Raw genomic sequence first — 19,778 nt, forward strand, 5'->3', positions numbered from 1 at the left:
AGATTCAACGTACTCTTTGCCGATCTGCTCCGAAGATCTGAAGACATGAGTTCTCAAACAAGTGTATATGACGTCAGTCCGTTTGGGCATTGGGTTTAAGTACTGTACAAAGAAAGCAATATGCAGTGTCAACGGTGTCACCAGAAAAATCCACATCTTCAGGAGCTCGTTAAAAAAGGCGATGCAGGTTTTCCTAAGTTTGTTTAATTTGATAACCGGAAAAGCACATTTATGATAGTAACTAAATATTCTATAAATAGTTCTTCTAATGACCCCATGTCAGCTCCCTTTAGAACGATACTGATCTTTTCGAGTCATTTTAGTCTTGGTTAAGGTGTATTTATATCCTATATCAGCAACTCATGATACTCACTTAACCTTATAATCCGCTGCATTTTTAGAATACAGTATTGAGTGTAAAACCAGGGCAGCGACAGCATTGTGATATTTGGCAAATGGTTTCGCGTAACCGGTGAAATATGGGCTCTTGATAAGTTACCTCAGTTCGGGATTTATTCTAACTTTTCATGTAAATGCTTAAATAATAGCAAATATTACACAATTTTCCACAATGCCTTTAGCGGAATAAGGTACAAAAAAATACAGTTGAGTAACTTGCAAGCTATAGACGTCACTGGTCTAGAATTACTGAAAATTCTGTGTTGTCAATATATTTAGACGTGATAACATCCATACAGTGTGGGGAAGAGAATTTGAAGTCTCATGCATGTGGGAGACAACTGTCTTGTGGCTTGTTTTATAATTATAAATGTATAATTTTCTTTTGTGTGGTATATTTGGCTTTTCTAGTTTTTATCAGACATTTATTAACCATTCTGGTAATTATGTAGCATTTACAACAATGTTGAAATGTCCGTGATATATAACCACCTCGTGAAGAGAACTTGAACTAAAACAAGTATATGGGAGACAACTGTTCATTGTATATACGTAAGAATCCAATCTATTAAGCTTGAGCTGATGTCAATGGCCAAATTATGTGCAAAAAACAATGTACATGTATGATTCTGTCAGACCGAAAAGTAACAACGGTTTTGAGTGGAAGGTGGAATTGTTCAATGGCTACGAGTCATGGTCGACATTCCCATGTCGTTACCAGAGTAAGCCAGACTGAGGGAAATAAAGGCCAAGTTCAGATACCTACCATGTCGAGTTGTTTTTATTGAGAACACACAAATTTTAATGATCAGTTCTACAAGTTTCTTTGCCGTTTTTTTTTCTTATTTGAGCTGTAACATAGTTTTCAAGGTTATATGGTTATTTCACTCGGTTGACAAGTTTATTATTCTGCCTGAGTAGACTGCAGTGCGGAAGAACAAATACTTACAAATGTGTTTAACATTTTGATTTCCCCCTTCTCCACAAAGTAATATAGCAGTAGCTCTACATAAATCATTTGTTAAGCAGAACTACCTTTACCGAATCTTCTTTAAATCAGAAAGAGCTGAATTAACCCAAATCTGTAAGAGGTGGATTCGAACATTTGCTTAAGAAGAAATTATTTTTGATTCAACCCAACACACTTTTCTCGTCAAAAATCTGTAATTTTGATAAAAAGAATAAATTTATAGTGACGGATAATATATGGCATATTACGTTTGATATTACGTTTGAGAATATATACTAAAAAGAGGGCAAATAGTTCTGTACAATATTAGAAGATCGCTAAACACAAACGGACCTTCAGAAAAGCATCGAAAAGATCAAATTTATCGGAGCGTGTGCCATGCCTTTTATACACTTCATTTGGTGAATGTGTCCTAAAGCTAGGTAACATATAAAACCAAGTATATAGTTAGCAACGAATCTCTTCGTAGTTTATACATGGTCAATGTGCGTACTATAATTGTTAATTTGATTGCTACTTACCCAAGAATTTTTAACCTGTACGATCGGAGTTAGTGTTAAGGATCGAGAGAACCGATGTAAACCACCGTCCCTTGGTAAGTTACTGACGAACTTCCTCATACACACCGTATCGATGGAAAACAAGCGGTCTTCGACCAACGTTAGACCTCGCAGACGGACACACGATCGTAATCAGCTGCTTATTGTCACCGAAACCTGAAAAATCAGTGGGTATGTTTATTCTTAGTTGGACATACATATAAAATACAAAAGCAAGTTATGACTTTTTAAACTTTAGTCCACTTTAGGTGTCTGTCACTACAGTTGTAAAGCATATTAAATAGAAACTAAAATGCATTACGGGATAGTTGTTATTAAAAAAAAATATGAGGCTGGCATTTTCAATGCATGGAAATTTGAGCAATATCTGTGAAAAGCTATTCTCCTGGTCACGTGTATAAAGGTCATTCCTGACTCAACTGACAAGTATGTATAGACACCGACCGACTTTCTGTGGTTGAATGGTTTCAGGTGAGAACTATATGGCATATTTTAGCCAAATTTCCCTAGTAAACCGAGACGAGACACTTGCTGTGAATGTGGTCTTTCCGCAGGGCTACTTTTCAGGACCTGACATAGACATTCTTTTACTCACAATTATTGTACGGCTAATCTGTCTACATGTTATTTATTATTATTGTACTGGGAACCAGTTCACGTCTTATTCATGAACCCAAAGATTCCAAAGGTGTACATGTACATGTAGAGGTTGACGTTTACAGGTGAGAATAAACGGAGTCCTGGTCTTATCTGGGTTACCCGTGGTCTGTGCTTATTACCGGCTTTAATCTCAGTTCAGGCTGGTTTTGAGATTCCCAGGGGCAGAAGTAGGCCGTTTGGATTACAGCACTTCAAGTAATAAGCTATTTTTTTTTCATATTATGAATTGGTGCGTCAAACACATCAGGCAAACGAGACCCACAGAACCAGTGAAAGGCCTATTAACGCTCTTTGTTATCTTGTGGCGACGTAAGTATATCCTTTGCAGTAAAAAGCAAAAGATCGTGGACTAAATGTCAATTATTACGTATTAACACATAATGCTAATAAACTACAATATCTGTTCAAAACGTGGAGGAATGTTTATACCTCATATTTTTTTTTATTAGAGGCCTGCGTTGAACTAAAACGCGAGTTTGTAATACGTTTTATTTTAGTCCCATTTGCTTCAAGTGTGTCAATCACAGCACCAGGAGATGTCGTGGCCGGTCGTCCATTTACCCTGCAGTGTAAGATAACCAGATCGGCAGGTGACATGAATGGGACGGCCTGGTATCTGAACAGATCCCGTATATACGCCACCCGTGTGTGTACATCATCAATACAGCTATCATCACAATCACCAGCCGGGTTGCCACGCGGATGCCAACTCGTCAACGGTGAAGAGGTTTACACAATCACGATACAGAACGTGACTGTAGACACGGGCCGGGGCAGATGGTTATGTTCCTATGCGGACATGAGTGCCAGTGTTAGTCTGGATGTTCAAGGTAACGGTTGTATGTTCTGGGTCATAATAGAATGCATACTCCTTTCTGTTAAGGGGGTCTCCGTGGCTCAGTTGGTTAGCGCGATAGCGCAGCGTATTGACCCAGTAGTCTCTCACCAATGTGGTCACTGTGAGTTCAAGTCCAGCTCAAGCTGGCTTCCTCTCCGGCCGTACGTGGGAAGGTCCTGCAACAACCTGCGGATGGTCGTGGGTTTCCCCAGGGCTGTGCCCGGTTTCCACCCACGACAATGCTGGACGCCGTCGTATAAGTGAAATATTCTTGAGTACGGCGTAAAACACCAACCAAATAAATAAATAAATAAATAAATACCTTTCTGTTAATGTCATTTTCTTTATTGCATGTATATAAATGACTCTTTGGTACATACAATTCTCTTGGCTTGGCACTACAGGCATACTCATGGGTGTGTAGGTGAGTGTGACTGACTGTAAGAAAAAATTTCTTTACACAAGTAATCAACATTAGGCTGTCACATAACGTTTATATAAGCCCTTTAAATTGCTGTGAAACCTTTACTGCTTGTGGAAGTCGCCATTATCATGTCTTGCGCTTGCAGAGGCAAGGGAGACTACAATGGTGTAAAGTGCAAGAGTTGTCTCCCTTGATCAGTACATAACTATGGTTAAAACATCATATCAGCCTTTAAGGGAGAAAGTAAAAAAATCATTCTAAAGATTTGACCATTACAACGGTATTTAACACAACATTCAGACACCTGAATATGACATTCATTCTAAATTCTCCTCATGCCAACCAGTAGGGTTACAACTTACAGGGTACACACAAATATTGAGAACTGTCACGCTGCCGCTTACCTAAACCGTCGCCATAGAAGCTTTGTATAGTAGGATATGATTTTGATTTGATTGGTGTTTTACGCCGTTATCAAGAATAGTGGAGCGTCCGCTTTGTTAGCGGTAGATCCAGGGTCAATTCCCGGGTTTGGTCATACATAAGTTATAGCTCCTCTATTGGCGCCAGTACTTACAGAAAAGAGCAACGACCGGATGACCCATTTCGGTACAATGGCTTGGGCGGGGTGGCTTACTTGCCTTCGGTAAGTCGTCTCATTGAAGCATTACTAGATAAAAGAGCAGTAAAAATCCATCCTGCAGCAAGGAAACACAGTACACGTACATGCACTCTAGGGACTCCTTCATCGTCATGTGGCTGAAAAATTGTTAAGTATGACGTTAAACCCAAAGCACTTACTCACTCATTCACTCAGTTGTACTCAAGAATATTTCACTTCCACAACGGGGGGAAACTAGACACAGAACGGATGAAACCCACCACCAATCGCAGATTGCTGGCAGACTTTCCCACGTGCTGCCGGAGAAGAAGCCAGCATGAACTCACACCGACCGCATTAGTGAGAGGCTTCGCGGTCATTGCGCTGCGTGCGTGGGAAGGTATGCCAAAAACCTGCAGATGGTCGTGGGTTTTCCCCGGGCTCTGCCCGATTTTCTCCCACCATAATTCTCCCAAACTAATAAATAAATAAATCAGTGTAACGCGCTGGCGCGCAAGCCCGCTTAGCCACGGAGACCCCGCTTTCTATAAGTAACGTCATGGATTTTTAATCGTACTGCATTTACGTTATTAAACGTTCATTAACTTGCTCACCTACCGATGTTAACCAGCCTGTGTTCATTTCAGTCGGACCTGGCAGCATACAGCTCAGGGTAGACTCCGGACAATCGGAAAACACAGTTACCGTCAACGAAAACAGCACAGTGACATTTACATGTAATGCTAGCGAGTCCAGTCCTGTTTCCACCCTCTCCTGGTACAACAACAGCGGTCCTATAGCAGCAGCAGAGATATCAGAAGTGAGCTCACAGCGAAGTCCCAACCACGGATACCTGACCACACAGCGATATACAGTGAGGGTTGATCGATATCAGGATGGTGATGTCATCAGATGTGAGGCTCAGAGACCTGGTAAAGGAAACAGTAAACGTGTATCTCCCAGTTTAATCCTGGATGTGCTGTGTAAGTATGTTATTGTTTATTGTTTTCGCAGATTTATTTTGACGTGTTGCAAAATATGAAAGCAAGACGAGAATACACATTTCCCTCTAGGCGTCGTTTAAGTTACAAATGATATCTGTTGTGGATGTAACGTTGAGTGAGATGAGTGTGATGGATGTTATCGTTGAAAAGGTAGTTTAGAAATAATATAATGTGCATGTGGAACGGATATTGTTTATGCCTTTTCTACTTTTTTTTTAAACAGATGCCCCAGAAATAACATGTAACACAACTCACGTGACACTGTTCGAAGGTCAGAGACTAAAAATCTCATGTGACGTAACATCCAACGATGATGTCGTCATCCATTGGTATCAAAGTGGCCGTCGAATTGATAACGCAGTGACGACAAACTCTCAAGGTCCAGCTCGGCGTGACGTTACCATGTCGACAGTGGAGTTTGAGTCAGCCGATGCGAAGATTTCCGGCGTGTATCAGATCGAAGCTACGAACAGTATTGGATCATCAACTAGGGAAATAACAATAAGTGTGATTAGTATAGTATTTTATTTGAAAATTTTGAATATGTGGCAAAAATAAATGTATTTATTCAGGGAGTATTTTATTCTATGTGATAAACATGTCTTACAATTTCAGTCAGATGTCAGCGATCTGAAATGAAAAACCATTATCTTTTTTATTTATTAGACTTTTTTATTATTAGAGGGTCAGTTTATACCACAGGAGATAGAGATGATATCATGTGATGACAACCAGGCCACTCTGATCTGGGCGTCTGGGATTGATGACTCTCTGGTGGAATACTACAACTTGGAGTATAAAAGAACACAGGGTGAATGGAAAGGAGAACTCGTCAGAAATCTAGGAAGAGTAAAACTTGTCCGGAAAACCGTGTCTGGTTTACAATCTGGAGTGTTGTACCATTTTAGACTTCAGCCTGTCTCAAACATCACCTTTTCACAATATGCTACAGCCAACTGCACCGTTCAAGGTGAGATTTATACATTTTACTTCGGCCTATTTGATGATAGCTATTGTTAGCCTTAGATGTGACGTTTTGGCTGCAATAATAATGTCAGTAATACGTTTGCGGCATCTTTTTCTAAATAGCCAATATTGTGTTTGCAGCTTCACAGGCGATCCGTGGACAGAAGGACGTTCATGAAGCCGGCGTCAGTAAAGGTGGTATGCTTGCCATAGGTGTTGTTATTGGTATTGCAGTCGTCACCATTATTGTTGTTTCCGTCACTTGCCGGCAGCTGCGAAAAACGCCATCAACAGGAAACAAAGGTTAGGTCTTACCGTTATGCATACCTCTCTATACAGTTATGTTAACGATTTATTATTTGTCTCTATTAAAAATGTACTTGTGTGTTACAATCTCTTATATTCAAGTCTGGTTAAAAACCACACCTGGTTATCCTTTTTCTAATGGTACAAAATGTGTGGTGTAAAATGGGAGAATAGCACATAACAGTAGCCTCTTGTTTTAATATGTCCGCACTTGTACGTCTTAAATTCCTCTGTTGCCTTTCTTGTTGTCAGAAGACACCTCAGACAAACAGGGTACAGGACAAGTCTTGAGGTACATATTTAACACCATCTGTCTTCCAGCATTCTTTCATCACAAATGTCCTCTACTAAGATTATGATGTTCTCGTTTGTAATTTTATCTGCAGTTTCGTGCAAGATATTAATGCCGATGTGTTATGAACTATGCATAAATCTTTAGGAATATACCCTTGTGGATACATGTAAATGACCTTGTTGAATGTTGTGACTTTGGCAGGGTCATAGAAGACAGCGGTATAGAAGACAGAGTTGTGGAATATAGGGGTATAGAAGACACAGTTGTGGAAGATACGACTGACCTTGAACATGTTTCACATGGTAAACTCAACATTATGTTTTACGCACACAGATATTTGGAACATTATGTAACAAAGAACTCAATTCTTTGGGTAAAAGCATTTGGTGAATATTACTTATTGTAAATGTTTAAACTGTGTTGGATTCAAACTTTCACAATGAATTGAAGTCAGATGTTCACTGATGGCGAATCTTCGCTTGTCACAGGTCACTATGAGGATCTGGACACCACACCCAACCCAGGTAAGATATTTCTGATGAGCATCACCCAATATCTTTAATCTGATTGAATATGACATTTTGAGTAAAAGGTTTTGCGTACTTTTTAATAGGTGAGATTAACAAAATTAGTAACATTTATTCTCTCTGATTCATATTACAGGTTATTATAAGCTATTTTAAGTGAATCCTTGTTAGAAGAAGTGTTTCTCCGCTTTTACCATTCGCTGACTTGGCAGTTCTAGAACCACTGTCATAACATCAAAAATCTTTTCTTCTCGTAGTTGCTTTTCGTAAGCCAGACATTCTGATTTGTAACGTGATGTTGGAAAATGTCCATCGAAAAAATTCAATTGAGTTGAAAAGCTCAATGGGTTGTTTATGTTCATACACAGTGTAACACGAAATAAATAAATGGAATAAACCTCATGCTTAATGTGGCGTACGGCGGGTGTAAGTATTTTGATCATATTCTGTACGGACTTTTACGTGTGTTTACAATCACCAGGACCACATTACGAGGAGCTCTCAGGAACAACGGCGTCATCCACACCTGGTGAGAACAGAGTCTACGAGAATGCAACCGTGTTATGAACATAAAATGTACTTCTTGGTGGCAGCTCATGTAATAGAAACAATTCCTGACCCGTATTTAATGGCATAACCCGTTACAGTTTGAGAGGCCCAATGAGGGAAGTGTTGTGATGTTATAAGAAATGTTGGATAGCGATTACATTACACTCGTACATTAATAATTAACACCTTATTAATCCTTGTCAGGATTTAATTCAAATGGTCCATTATGGCTTAATCCCAGATTGGCAATACTTCAGCCATATTGTGGCTATATTCGAACTTGGATGTACACATAAAGTCAAAGCATGAGTGTGTATGGAAACTACCATTGTCAAACTTCTATGAAGGTTATGTGACCGAACAGGCTGCGGAATGAAGAAACGCCGAATAAAGGACGAATAAAGTCTACTAAAGCCAGTTGATGAGAGACATTAACATACAGCGGTAATGTAAACTTTGCCAACGAGAGGGGGAACGAACTTGAAATCTCATGCAGTTGGGGCATTTTATAAATATGTTCATTTTTAAACATGTGAATGTTTTTTGTTTTATTTTTATTCTATGTCACGCTTTAATCAATTTCTTGATTACGCGTCATGTATGCAAGGAAATCTTATCATCGTATGCTTGAAACTGACGATGAAAGCTATACTAAAAGCCCAGAACAATGCACGGATGAGTAGGGACATTAGTAAAGGTAATGGCCGACAGCTAGAACTGGTCATTGGCCACATGCCATGGTCAAACTAAGGGAAATAAAGGCCAATTTCTGAAACCGATCATGTCAGCTTGTTTTTGTTTACAACATGCAAGTCTGTGGTGTTCTCAAGGCTTTATTGACCGTGTGGGAGGCTCCTGGGTACTGGCGTGTTAATCCTCTCATCCTCGGAGGCTCCTCATTCTTGTCATAACCATTCTTGCACTTTCTGTACTTGAGTCTCTTCGTAGGTGGGGCAGATCCTATTAATCATAGGTTCTGTAATGTTGGGACAAACCGGTCAGAAGCTTCCAAGCTAGGGACATGAGGCATTGATTGAATCAGATTACTGTACAGGGACTAATCTCCTCGAGTATTATTCACGGGTTGAATTCATTGTTGATTGCTATATGTCGTGTGCATAAAGAGATCAGCCAGCTGTATCTGTAGGTGTGTTAAGTTACTCAGACAGTTACCCTCGCGGAGAATGAAATACTATAGAGTCAAGGGGTGAAAGATCTTGTCACAACGTACTGAATGGATTGGATTGTTTTCATTGTGGTTTGAAACCCACAGTTTGACAATCACTGTAAGACGCCAAGGTGCAACATAGCGTTTAAAGAGGAAAATTTTTAAAATGGCACTATAAGCGGAAAAGAACACATTTTTTTCACTTGTTGTGCCTGCTGCATAATATTGCGATTATTCCTCGCCATTCACGTAAAGCCTGAAAACGGCAAAGCTCGCATAAATCGCTAAGTCCATCAAGCACACTGATGTTAAATTCTTTAAAACCCTGTAATTCGTTAAAACTGCCGGCTTGTTCGTGTACACTCGGAACCTACATTCTAGATTCCGATTTTCCCGATCGTCAAGCGGAAATCACCGAAGCAACGCGAAGCACAGGCGGTTGGCAGGTCATTTTCTACCGGAAATGAACGAACTGCACTTCGGCGGTTTCGGACGGAAATTCTCCTCCTTAGACAGAAGACTTCAGGACTAGCTCTTACGCAAAATAGAGTTGCCCACAGGGGATTTTGGCGCTGACTTTTTTTTATAATTTATCAACTTGAGGTACATATTAGAATTTTTATGGCATGCACGTGCATGGAAATGCATACTCTTTTGGGTATTTGTTTGATATTTTTGAATTTCCTTCTCCTTTAAAGAAAGACCGAGGAGTAGCACTTGTAATGTTTTCGTAAAGTTCTGAACTTTATGGACTTTGGCTCTGTTCCTGATATCAATATAGAACATATCAATACAGAACATATAAATATAGAACATATCAATACAGAGCATATAAATATGGAGCATATGAATATAGAACATATCAATAGAGAGCATATCAGTATAGAACATATGACTATAAAACATCAATAGAGAGCAAATCAAATGTATACAACATAGCAATATAGTGCTTATCAATGTGGAACTTATCAATACAACGACTACTTTTATAAACTACTTCATGACCTCTGTAACCCTTGAACATGTCGCACCTTAACACGCATCCTCTGTACTTGCACATGTACCTCAAACCTGTCTGACTCATTCACATACTGCTATGGACACTAAAATGGTTTTAAAGCAGCGCTTTACGTTGGTCTGTAGCGATCCAGAGATCATCAGTGGCGTCATATCCATCAGTTGTACTTGAAATAGTTTGTTTCAAGGTTCATGCGGTGAATGCGTAGATGTAATCATGTAGTCCTTGTGTTTAGTTGCCAGAAACCTGATGTGACGCCACTAGCCCCAATATGAGCAGAAAGGTTCACCGTATAATCCAGTTTTACAAGTTTTCCAGGCATTCACGCTAATTTAATAAAATTCTATTACATAATTCACACTGTTTTGGTGGGCAGTGTTTAAAGGCCTTTCATCTGGCATATTCCTCACGTTAGTGTTTTCTTGCCTTTAAACATTCTCTTTTTGACGTAAGTCATTGTTGAATTGTAAGACGAGCTGCGAGATCACTGACAAACTGGTGTTCAAAGAGTAACCATACGCGAGAGGATCAACCTACCTACATGTATACATGATGGGCAAAGAGCAGAAAATGGAAAGAAAAGAATATCTGGAGAATGTATTCTTATAAACATCACAGGTCTAGAATTACTCAAAAAGGCTCATGTTAACATGTAAAACAAACAAAGAGTTTTTGTTGTCAACTGGGTTGACATTAGGCTCATTTTAAATGAAAAGTGAAATGTGAAAACTTGGCAAGAATATGCGTTAAATTATCACAGTGATGTATTCAACTTAATTTGCGACGGTTAGACAATCTGGCGTCTATGTCCCTATAGTGTTTAAATATAACTGTATATACTTGTATATGTAATTGATTTTTGTGTCATTTATGTTTTAGACATTACCGAAAAATATCGTTCACGGGTAAAACAAGCAAAGAGTGTCAGTTTACTGGAGTTATCTTTAGCCAATAATCGGTATTTTTACTTCCGGATTGACAATGTTATACCTTGGATTTTTGAGTATTTAGACTGTGTCGAGGTTTCACGGGCTACAGTAGGCCGTTTGCTTTTCAACACTTAAATTGCCTCATACAATATACTGTAGCTGAACCTGGAACAGCTTGCACAGATGCACTAAGCATACGTCTTACATGTAACTGGCACAAGAGACGAGCAGAAATAATGAAAGACCTATTTACGGCACTTCTCAGCTTGTGGCAAAGTAAGTACAGATTTACACAACAAAACCTGAGTGTAAACTACTTGAAATGTACATTGTATGGTTTTTATTATCAATTTCGGTTGCATAAGCAACTGGATATTTAACTAAAACACAGGCTTGTTGACGTCCTTGTTTCAGTTTTGTCTGTCTTCAGTCAGTCAATCAAAGCACCAGGAGATGTCGTGGCCGGTCGTCCTTTTACCCTGGAGTGTAAGATAACCAGACCGACAGGTGACCTATTACCTCTCATATGGTACCATGATGCTGATAATGTCATATCCCGTATATATGCCACCCCTAAGTGTAGCCCATCAATACAGCTATCACTAGTTGGGTTATTCGGGGGATGTCAAAACGTCAGCGGTGGAGAGGTTTACACAGTAACGATAGAGAACGTCACGGAAAACACGGCCCGGGGCAGGTGGGGATGTCAGTATGGAAGCAGGGAGAACAATGTTACACTGGATATTAAAGGCAAGTGCAAATACTCAATTGAAAGAATTTTTAAAAGTTTTATTATATCTACATCCTACATCTAGTCAGTCAGAGAGATTTACACAGTGAGGAAACAGATCGTCACTGTAGACACAGTCGGGAGCAGATGGTTATGTCAGTATGCAGCCAGGAGTCTCAATGCTACTCTGGAAGTACAAGGTACATGTGAATGTATATAATACAATGTATGTGGAAAACTAAACACTACAAAAAGGTTTTGACAAGTGTCACCTAATCCGGTGCCCTAAGGAGCACTGTCTATTAGGAGACATTAAATGGGTCCACGAAATAATTGCGTAACTAGAGCTAAGTGGATAAAATCTGTTACAGTAATGCAGCGTATTTTTTAAAATAGAAATGCAAAAGTTGGGATTTCATTAACAAATATTTGTGATAAAACATTAAGACAGGAGACAAGATTCGCCAAAAAACCCTTTCAGAATTTCTTTATGTTCATTTCAGTAATGGTAACCCAGGTAACTCTGACGAACTCTTCAGATGTAGTGTTAGCGGGTGATCCCACTACCTTAACCTGTGTGTCATCGGCCAGTAAACCCCAGGCCTGCATAAGGGCGTACATACGGAGTTCTGGTAGTGTCCGGGAGCTAGACCCGCATGACTGTAACCAGGACTCCAACTCGGTGCAGACCACAAACCGGACACTGAGGTTTACAGCTAGAGCCGAGGAGAACGGAGCTGCGCTGTACTGTAACGCCTCCAACAGTGTGACGGATCCGCCTGTACAGTCACGAGTCAAAACACTCAATGTACAGTGTAAGTATTATGTTGTGTAATTAGGCTGTATTCGAAAAGAAAAAGGCCGGATATGTAGACTCCATACAGGAAAATAATGTGTGATAGTTGACTTTGTAATTGAATCAGTTTTAAGACTAAAAATGGATCTTTAAATAAGAAAGTATATATAAGTTCAAAGTAAAGTAAAAAAAACCCAACAAGATATCTTGTGTGACTGCCACTGTTCAACGAAGTGTAACTGGCTTTTTGTCAGGCCGTTTTATATTTTCTTTATGACAACTTGCGTGTCACTATTTAGACTACGTAGGAGGCAGAATATTAGATCTTAGTTAAAAGTCAAAAGCTCTGCGTCTAACTTGTAACTTCAAACCAGAATAGGTAAACTAATTCAAGTTTCTAACTTCAAGTTTGTAAAGGCCTGTATTGGAATGTACATGGAACGTCATGTGAAAGACGATGGTCATGTCACCACTTACGTGTAAAGTCACAGGATTCCTTGACTGTACTTGAGCTATTGGCATAGCCTATCACCTTTGGCAAGAAATTCTAAGAGCACCCTTTTAAGAGTCTTAGTCATGACCCTACTTGGTATCGAACGCGGGTCTCCTCTTATCCGACACTTGGTATCAGCGAAGTTGATAAATAAATTATACAGCATTTTGCTAGCTGTTGTACAAAAAAAAAGTGTCCATAATTTAACTATGGATGTGGAATGTTCTTGTTCACAGTAATACTAAAACATGCTCTTGTGACTAGTTGTTACCTGTTGTGTGTGTGGAATATGCAGGATAGTTCACAATAAATTACAATTTAGGCTATTGTCAAATCCTCTACGGACAGGCGTCCTCCTGTCGGGTTAGGTTAACAACACAGGCGTGGAGCCTGGAGAAACACTGACCTTGACCTGTCAGGTGGGACAGGGGAATCCCCGACCAACACTCTCCTGGTCTCGGGGATGTGGTCAGGCAAACACAGTCCCTGGTAATGGTGAAGGTCAGCACATGAGTATCAATATAACCGTCAGTCCGTCACTGAACCAGAAGACGTGTGTGTGTAAGGGGAGTCAGACTGGGTCGTTGTCAAGATGGTCGGGGCAGAAGAGCACAACATTTAATGTGCTGTGTAAGTTTTGGAAGATAAAAATTCAACACTCATGGGAGAATGGAGATTGTTGCATTATATTTACGAGCATGTCCGTTTTTTTTTTTTGCGTGTAGACGTTTAAGTACATTGGGACCTGTATTGAGTAATGAGTTTCTAAGTCCACAGCAAAGACGTGTGTTATAGGATATTCGAATTGGGGCAGGCATGCGTAAACTGCTGTTTTGGTTCACAAAGTACAGGACAGGTACAGGCATTCGTTGAAGTCTGGGCTGCTTTTGTACATAGCAATTGTAAAAGATTGTGTCTTTATATTTAAATTATCAGATAAACATTCATAAAAAGTGTTTTTTATATGTAACTGAAGAAGGCCTTGCTGACCTTGGCAGAAATAAAACGAGATGAGGGTGAAAGTCATGAAGAAACTACATTTGTCAAATAGTATAAGACGAGCGTTTCTAGCATTTAAAGAAAACAAGTGGGAATATTTTCTGTACTTAAGATGCCGCACATGAACAGTTTTGTTTAAGACGCTGTTCTTGACAATAATAATTCGATGATTATTTACTGATGAACGATGAAAACTGAAATCACCATAAGCATGTCTCAGCAGTCAAACGTCTTGATAGCATAAAGGTGACGGAGAACTCTAGAAGTGAGACTGACATGTAAGACAAGAGTATGAATTTAATGTTTCCCAATGGTATGATTTTGACAGCTTTAAAACTAATTAGGAATTGTTAGGTGAACTGTCTTATCTTTAGCATACAGCCAATAAATGCCCAACGACAATTGTAGTTTTTGTGTTCATAACAGTTGGTCCTGGTGACGTACATCTCCGTATAGATTCCGGACAATCGGAAAACACAGTTACCGTCACAGAAAAAAGCACAGTGACATTTACATGTAACACTAGTGAGTCCAATCCTGCTGCCGTCCTCTCCTGGTACAACAACAGCAGCCCAATAGTAGCAGCAAAGCTATCAAAAGTGAGCTCACAGCGAGGTTCCAACTACGGATACCTGACCACACAGCGGTATACAGTGAGGGTTGATGGATATCAGGATGGTGATGTTATCAGATGTGAGGCTCAGAGACCTGGTAATGGAGACAGTAAACGTGTGTCTCCCAGTTTAATCCTGGATGTGATGTGTATTTATGTTAGTGTTTGTTGCTTTGGAAAATTTTGCAATTTGACAAAATATACCTTTCAGCCTAATTGACCAGTACAGTTTACAATTTGTAATTTTGATTTGTTCCAAAAGTTGACGGAATAATGAAAAACGAGCAAAAGCTGTGGGCGTCATCCGCAAACTGCTAATAATATCATGTTTATTTGGCCTAGACATTTTGAAAATTTCAGGGGCCTTTGTACCGAAACCAAATCTAAGTTAGAGAATATATCCTGTCTGTCTCAACAGCATAGTCAACGTCACCGTTAACAGTTTTAGGCAACAATAGAGGCACCAAACTTTGCACGACAGGGAAGTTAGAGTACATTAGTTAGATGTAAAGGTGCCAGAGCAATCCAGTGTGTGTTGTGGCAGAAAAGTATTTTGTATGGATATGATATATAATGCGGGACGGTTCGTTGTCTATGTCACATACTGTTTGTTTTTAACAGATTCACCCCGAATATTGTGTAACTCAACTCAAGTGACACTGTTCGAAGGCCAGAGATTGAAAATGTCATGTGACGTAACATCCAACGATGATGTCGTCATCCACTGGTATAAAAGTGGTCGTCGAATTGATAACGCTGTGACGACAAACTCCCGAGGTCCTGCTCGGCGTGACGTCACCATGTCGACGGTAGAATATGAGTCAGCAGAAGCGAGGCTTTCCGGCGTGTATCAGATCGAGGCTAATAACAGTATTGGATCATCAACTAGACAAATAAAAATAAGTGTGATAGGTACAAGTATTTTATTTACTAAAATACGCTGTAAAATTACTAAAAAGAGATACGAGTATACATGTATATATCTGCGTGGTAAAACGTCTTCCCATTTTATACAGTTTGACGTAAGTCTTCTGAATGAAAAGCTTTACCTTTGAAATATCCAGGAATTTAAGCCTTAGACCGGAAGCCGTGTTGTATCTTGTAGGTTTATTATTGTACAAACTTGTGGAGCATGTCCCGCATTCTAAAGTTTGCTTTATATCGCTTCCACCACTAACGATTTTTTACAAAAAACTCAAACAACACCAAAGTCGTTGTGGTCACGGTGATTTATTGATAAACGTTGATCATAGGTCCGCACTAGGAGATCAGTGATAAGGCATTAAGCCGAAACAAGCCCACATCCGTCCAAAGGTCGAGCTTCTCTAGTGGCGACACTGATGTAGATGCTGTAGAGAGAGCGACACAACTGCTGTAAGGAGTAAGGAGCGCATTCAACAAACTAAACGATAAACCAAAATTTAAGACACCTGAGACCTAATTTAGCTTGATGTTTTGGATTTGATTACAAATTGAAAAGATGTACAATTACCAATATGTCATAGACTTATCGTCTATCCAGTTTAACAAACCAGAAGTGGTATGGATAAAACCGCAAGGCATGCTATCTTGTTTGAAAATAATGCAAGAGACATGAGAGAAATATCATTGACCATCCCAGTATAAGGAGACAAATTTTATTCAACCTGAAATGATGTTATAAACCAAAAATGCCAGCTGGAAATCAGCATTGTTGCAACTGTATTATTTATTTTTCATTGTTAGAAGGTCAGTTTATACCAAAAGAGTTGCGGCTGATATCCTGTACGGAAAACCAGACTTCTCTTGTATGGGCGTCTGGCATCGAAGACTCTCTGGTGGAGTACTATAAGCTGGAGTACAAAGGAAGAGAGAAGGGTTGGGAGGGAGGACTGGTCAGAAATCCGGGAAGGATAAAACTTGTGGAGACGAATGTGAACAATCTACAAGCTGGAGTGTTCTATCAGTTCAGACTTCAGCCAAACTCCGGCATAGCTTTGTCGGAGTACGCTACAACAAACTGTACTATTCAAGGTGGGTAAGATTTGTAATCTTTATACCGTCGAGATACTTTTGCACACAGATGGGTCAGTTTGAACTGCAGTCTAGGAAAATATTCAAGACAAAACACCTTTTCACTTATTTGTAGTTTATTAGGTAAGTACAAATACATAAATACAATGTTGTTGTAAATGTATAACTTCTTAAAGTTATGAACTAATATCGGTTTGTGAACTACCACATTAACCGCCCGGAAGGCATTTACAACTGTGGAACTCGGTCTTGTCGCCTGAGCGTGGTTTCAACGCTTGCGTACTCTTTCACATGTTAAAAACAGAACACTTAAATAAAGACCGAGCCCGAGTCTGGTGAATGCATTAGGATTTCCGGGGACTAAGTTTAGAAGAATGAAATAAATTTCACAACTTAGTGATTGATCACCGCGGAGGAGGCCAAAAAACGCCCTCTTGTGTCCTATTGGACCTGATTTGATAGGATGAAGATGAAGCGAAAATTAGACCTGTATCACAGCAACAGACTGTGTAATGTTATACCATTGACCTACACTCTTGACTGAAACGTGTTCGATAGAGTTACGAAGTCCTCTTTTACACGTTTGTTCACTGAATCGTTTACAGCTTCACGGCCAATCCGTGGACAGAACAATGTCCCTGAAGCCGGCGTCAGTAAAGGTGGTATACTTGCCATAGGCGTTGTTATTGGTATTGCAGTCGTCACTATCATTTATCTTTCCGTGAGTTGCTGGCGGCGGCGAAAACCACATTCAAGAGCAAACAAAGGCTAGTTTCTTTCTTTTACCCACTTAAACAGTTGTTTTAATAAGTCTTTTTAATGTGTACATGTAAGACATGTGCATGTCAATTGGAGCCAAATGTCATGATGGTCCTGTTAACATTAAAACATTTTAGTTTTACTAACATGGCGTCACACCTTCGGCGCAGACCAGTGTACAAATATCTAACAGAGAAAGAGGACAGAAGTCTTTAATTGTATCTTATCTCGGCATAGTGAAGATTGACTTTTAAAATTCTGGATACGGATTGAAATTCAGATTACAACCAAATTACAAATGTAATAGGGATTGGTTCTTGTGCCGTAGAGAAGCTATGACAGAAGAGTTTAATAACAGAGTTTAATAAAAATCCCATGTTTAACTTCTTTACGACATCTGGCAATAGCGTCGAATTGATTAAACATGGGTGTATCCCAGTGTATATCGTATCACCATCAAAGTGGAAATGTTCAGTGCTTTTAGGAAAATTTGTACGAAACACAGACATTTGACAATAATTCCATATCTTTACTTGTCCTCAGAGCACGGGTTTGACCAGGAGAATACAGAACAAGTCATGAGGTATACAATTAACACTATGTGCTTTTTTAACAGTCCGTGATCGGACAAGGCCGCTGCTATGGTTACTATGTTCTCATGTGTCGATTTATCAAGCACTTTGTGGCTGTCCCTCAATCAAGAAAAATCCCCAGTTTTGTTTGCAGTCTGTAATTAGTGAGTGAATAATCAAGCAGTTTTCATACAGATATAGAATACAGGAGAAAAGAAAATGAAATGGCTGCGTATTGTTACATTGACAGGGTTGTTGAAGACAGGACATTGGAAGACAGAGGTGTTGCCGACACGGCTGGCTTCGAACAATTTCCACACGGTAAATTTAACATTATACGTGTTTTCTTTTTTTGTTTTTTTTCTGTCTTTTTTTCCGTTTGAGTATTGGGAACATTCTGCTGTAAAGAAATATTGGGCCTGTGTGAGCCATTTTGTAAAGGCTGTTAAAGTACATGTACTTTGGTTCATATTAGTACACGATTTTTTTTCTCTTTATCAATGGAAAAATTAAAAATTAAGACATTGATTTCTGATCTTCACTGATTCTCTATAACGTAACATAATGACAGCTTGTATTCGGTTGCTTGTTGCAGGTCAGTATGAAGATCTGGACACCAGACCAAGTTCAGGTACGATACTTTGATTTAAAACCATGTCCTTGTTCTGCTTCAAGATGTTATTCTGAACAAAACCTGACAAATAATTCTGTAAAAGTAAAGTAATTTACACCAAACCAAATCATAAATTTAACCACATTTCATTCCATTCTAGCTTCTTTCTTTTGCAAATGAAGATTTCGCCCCAAGAAATTTATCCTTTTTACTCTTTGTTGTCTCTTCACAAAACGTCCTATATTCTTAATTTGAATACGGTTAATTTTAAATGTTGCTTGTCTGAGCAACGCCTTAACGTCATAGTTGAGGTTCAAAATGATTGATTTTTATAAGCAACGTAAAAATGCCGAAAAGAAACCCTTGGCTGAATTCTGCAATGCTCCTCACAGATCGCCCATATATTTATAAGTGCCTGCTTTTCTCATGTTCTGTAATACCTTTACATGTGTTTTCATTCAGCAGGTCCACATTACGAGGGGCTCACAGGAACAACATCGCCATCCACATCTCGTGAGAACAGAGTGTACGAGAATGCCACTGTGTTCTGAAGACTCAATGCAATTTTTGTTATCCGGCCATAACAAGATAAATACTAATTCCTGAATCATAATCTGTATATGTGAAGACGACATACATGTACTTGTAATTAAACATATCGTTACGAAATAGTGAGAAAGTTTTTAAATGTTACAATAATATATCAATGTTATAATAACAAGTATATCATAATCTCTACGGGATTCTTAAAACGAGCCGTTATGTTGTCTTACATTAAATATTGTTTCTTGATAGAGAACTGGTCTATGTGGTCGCCGTCTTATTTTACTCTCAATTCGACTGCATATAAATAAAAGAAACATTCCCCAGCTGAAACAAACCTCATACTCCGCTCCGTTTTGATAGGCATTTTGATCAGACAGCTGTGGTGTTGGAAGGAAATGTGGGAAACAGATTAATAAGAAAGCAGAATGTA

General features: G+C 39.2%; 2 protein-coding genes across 6 annotated transcripts; both read left to right on the forward strand.

Moving 5' to 3' along the window:
- The first annotated feature begins 2,539 nt into the window (after window positions 1–2,539).
- Window positions 2,540–8,833, forward strand: LOC135461278 (cell adhesion molecule 4-like). 3 transcript variants are annotated; one of them, XM_064738286.1, is made up of 8 exons: window positions 2,762–2,898; window positions 3,087–3,419; window positions 5,100–6,426; window positions 6,564–6,725; window positions 6,981–7,020; window positions 7,225–7,325; window positions 7,512–7,547; window positions 8,032–8,833. In XM_064738286.1, the coding sequence occupies exons 3-8, from the start codon at window positions 6,168–6,170 to the stop codon at window positions 8,115–8,117; spliced, it is 684 nt and encodes a 227-aa protein (XP_064594356.1). In that variant the 5' UTR covers window positions 2,762–2,898; window positions 3,087–3,419; window positions 5,100–6,167; the 3' UTR covers window positions 8,118–8,833. The 3 variants fall into 3 exon arrangements, with proteins under 3 accessions (XP_064594355.1, XP_064594356.1, XP_064594354.1); XM_064738285.1 differs by lacking the exons at window positions 2,762–2,898; window positions 6,564–6,725; window positions 6,981–7,020; ... (1 more) ...; window positions 7,512–7,547; window positions 8,032–8,833 and adding an exon at window positions 2,540–2,651 and having other exon boundaries at window positions 5,100–5,435; window positions 5,680–6,161; XM_064738284.1 differs by lacking the exons at window positions 6,564–6,725; window positions 6,981–7,020; window positions 7,225–7,325; window positions 7,512–7,547; window positions 8,032–8,833 and having other exon boundaries at window positions 5,100–5,435; window positions 5,680–6,161.
- A 2,404-nt stretch (window positions 8,834–11,237) lies between these two features.
- LOC135477055 (nephrin-like) lies at window positions 11,238–19,666 on the forward strand. Of its 3 annotated transcripts, none has more exons than XM_064757210.1 (11): window positions 11,238–11,490; window positions 11,629–11,964; window positions 12,448–12,759; window positions 14,659–14,925; window positions 15,467–15,757; window positions 16,571–16,858; window positions 17,464–17,625; window positions 18,161–18,200; window positions 18,440–18,510; window positions 18,785–18,820; window positions 19,265–19,666. In XM_064757210.1, exons 1-11 carry the CDS (start codon window positions 11,451–11,453, stop codon window positions 19,351–19,353), a joined length of 1,932 nt encoding a protein of 643 aa, XP_064613280.1. In that variant the 5' UTR covers window positions 11,238–11,450; the 3' UTR covers window positions 19,354–19,666. The 3 variants fall into 3 exon arrangements, with proteins under 3 accessions (XP_064613280.1, XP_064613288.1, XP_064613296.1); XM_064757218.1 differs by having other exon boundaries at window positions 19,268–19,666; XM_064757226.1 differs by lacking the exon at window positions 14,659–14,925.
- The last annotated feature ends 112 nt before the right edge of the window (window positions 19,667–19,778 follow it).

Source organism: Liolophura sinensis, chromosome 1 (genome assembly GCF_032854445.1).
Source record: "Liolophura sinensis isolate JHLJ2023 chromosome 1, CUHK_Ljap_v2, whole genome shotgun sequence".
Classification (NCBI taxonomy): Eukaryota; Metazoa; Mollusca; class Polyplacophora; order Chitonida; family Chitonidae; genus Liolophura; species Liolophura sinensis.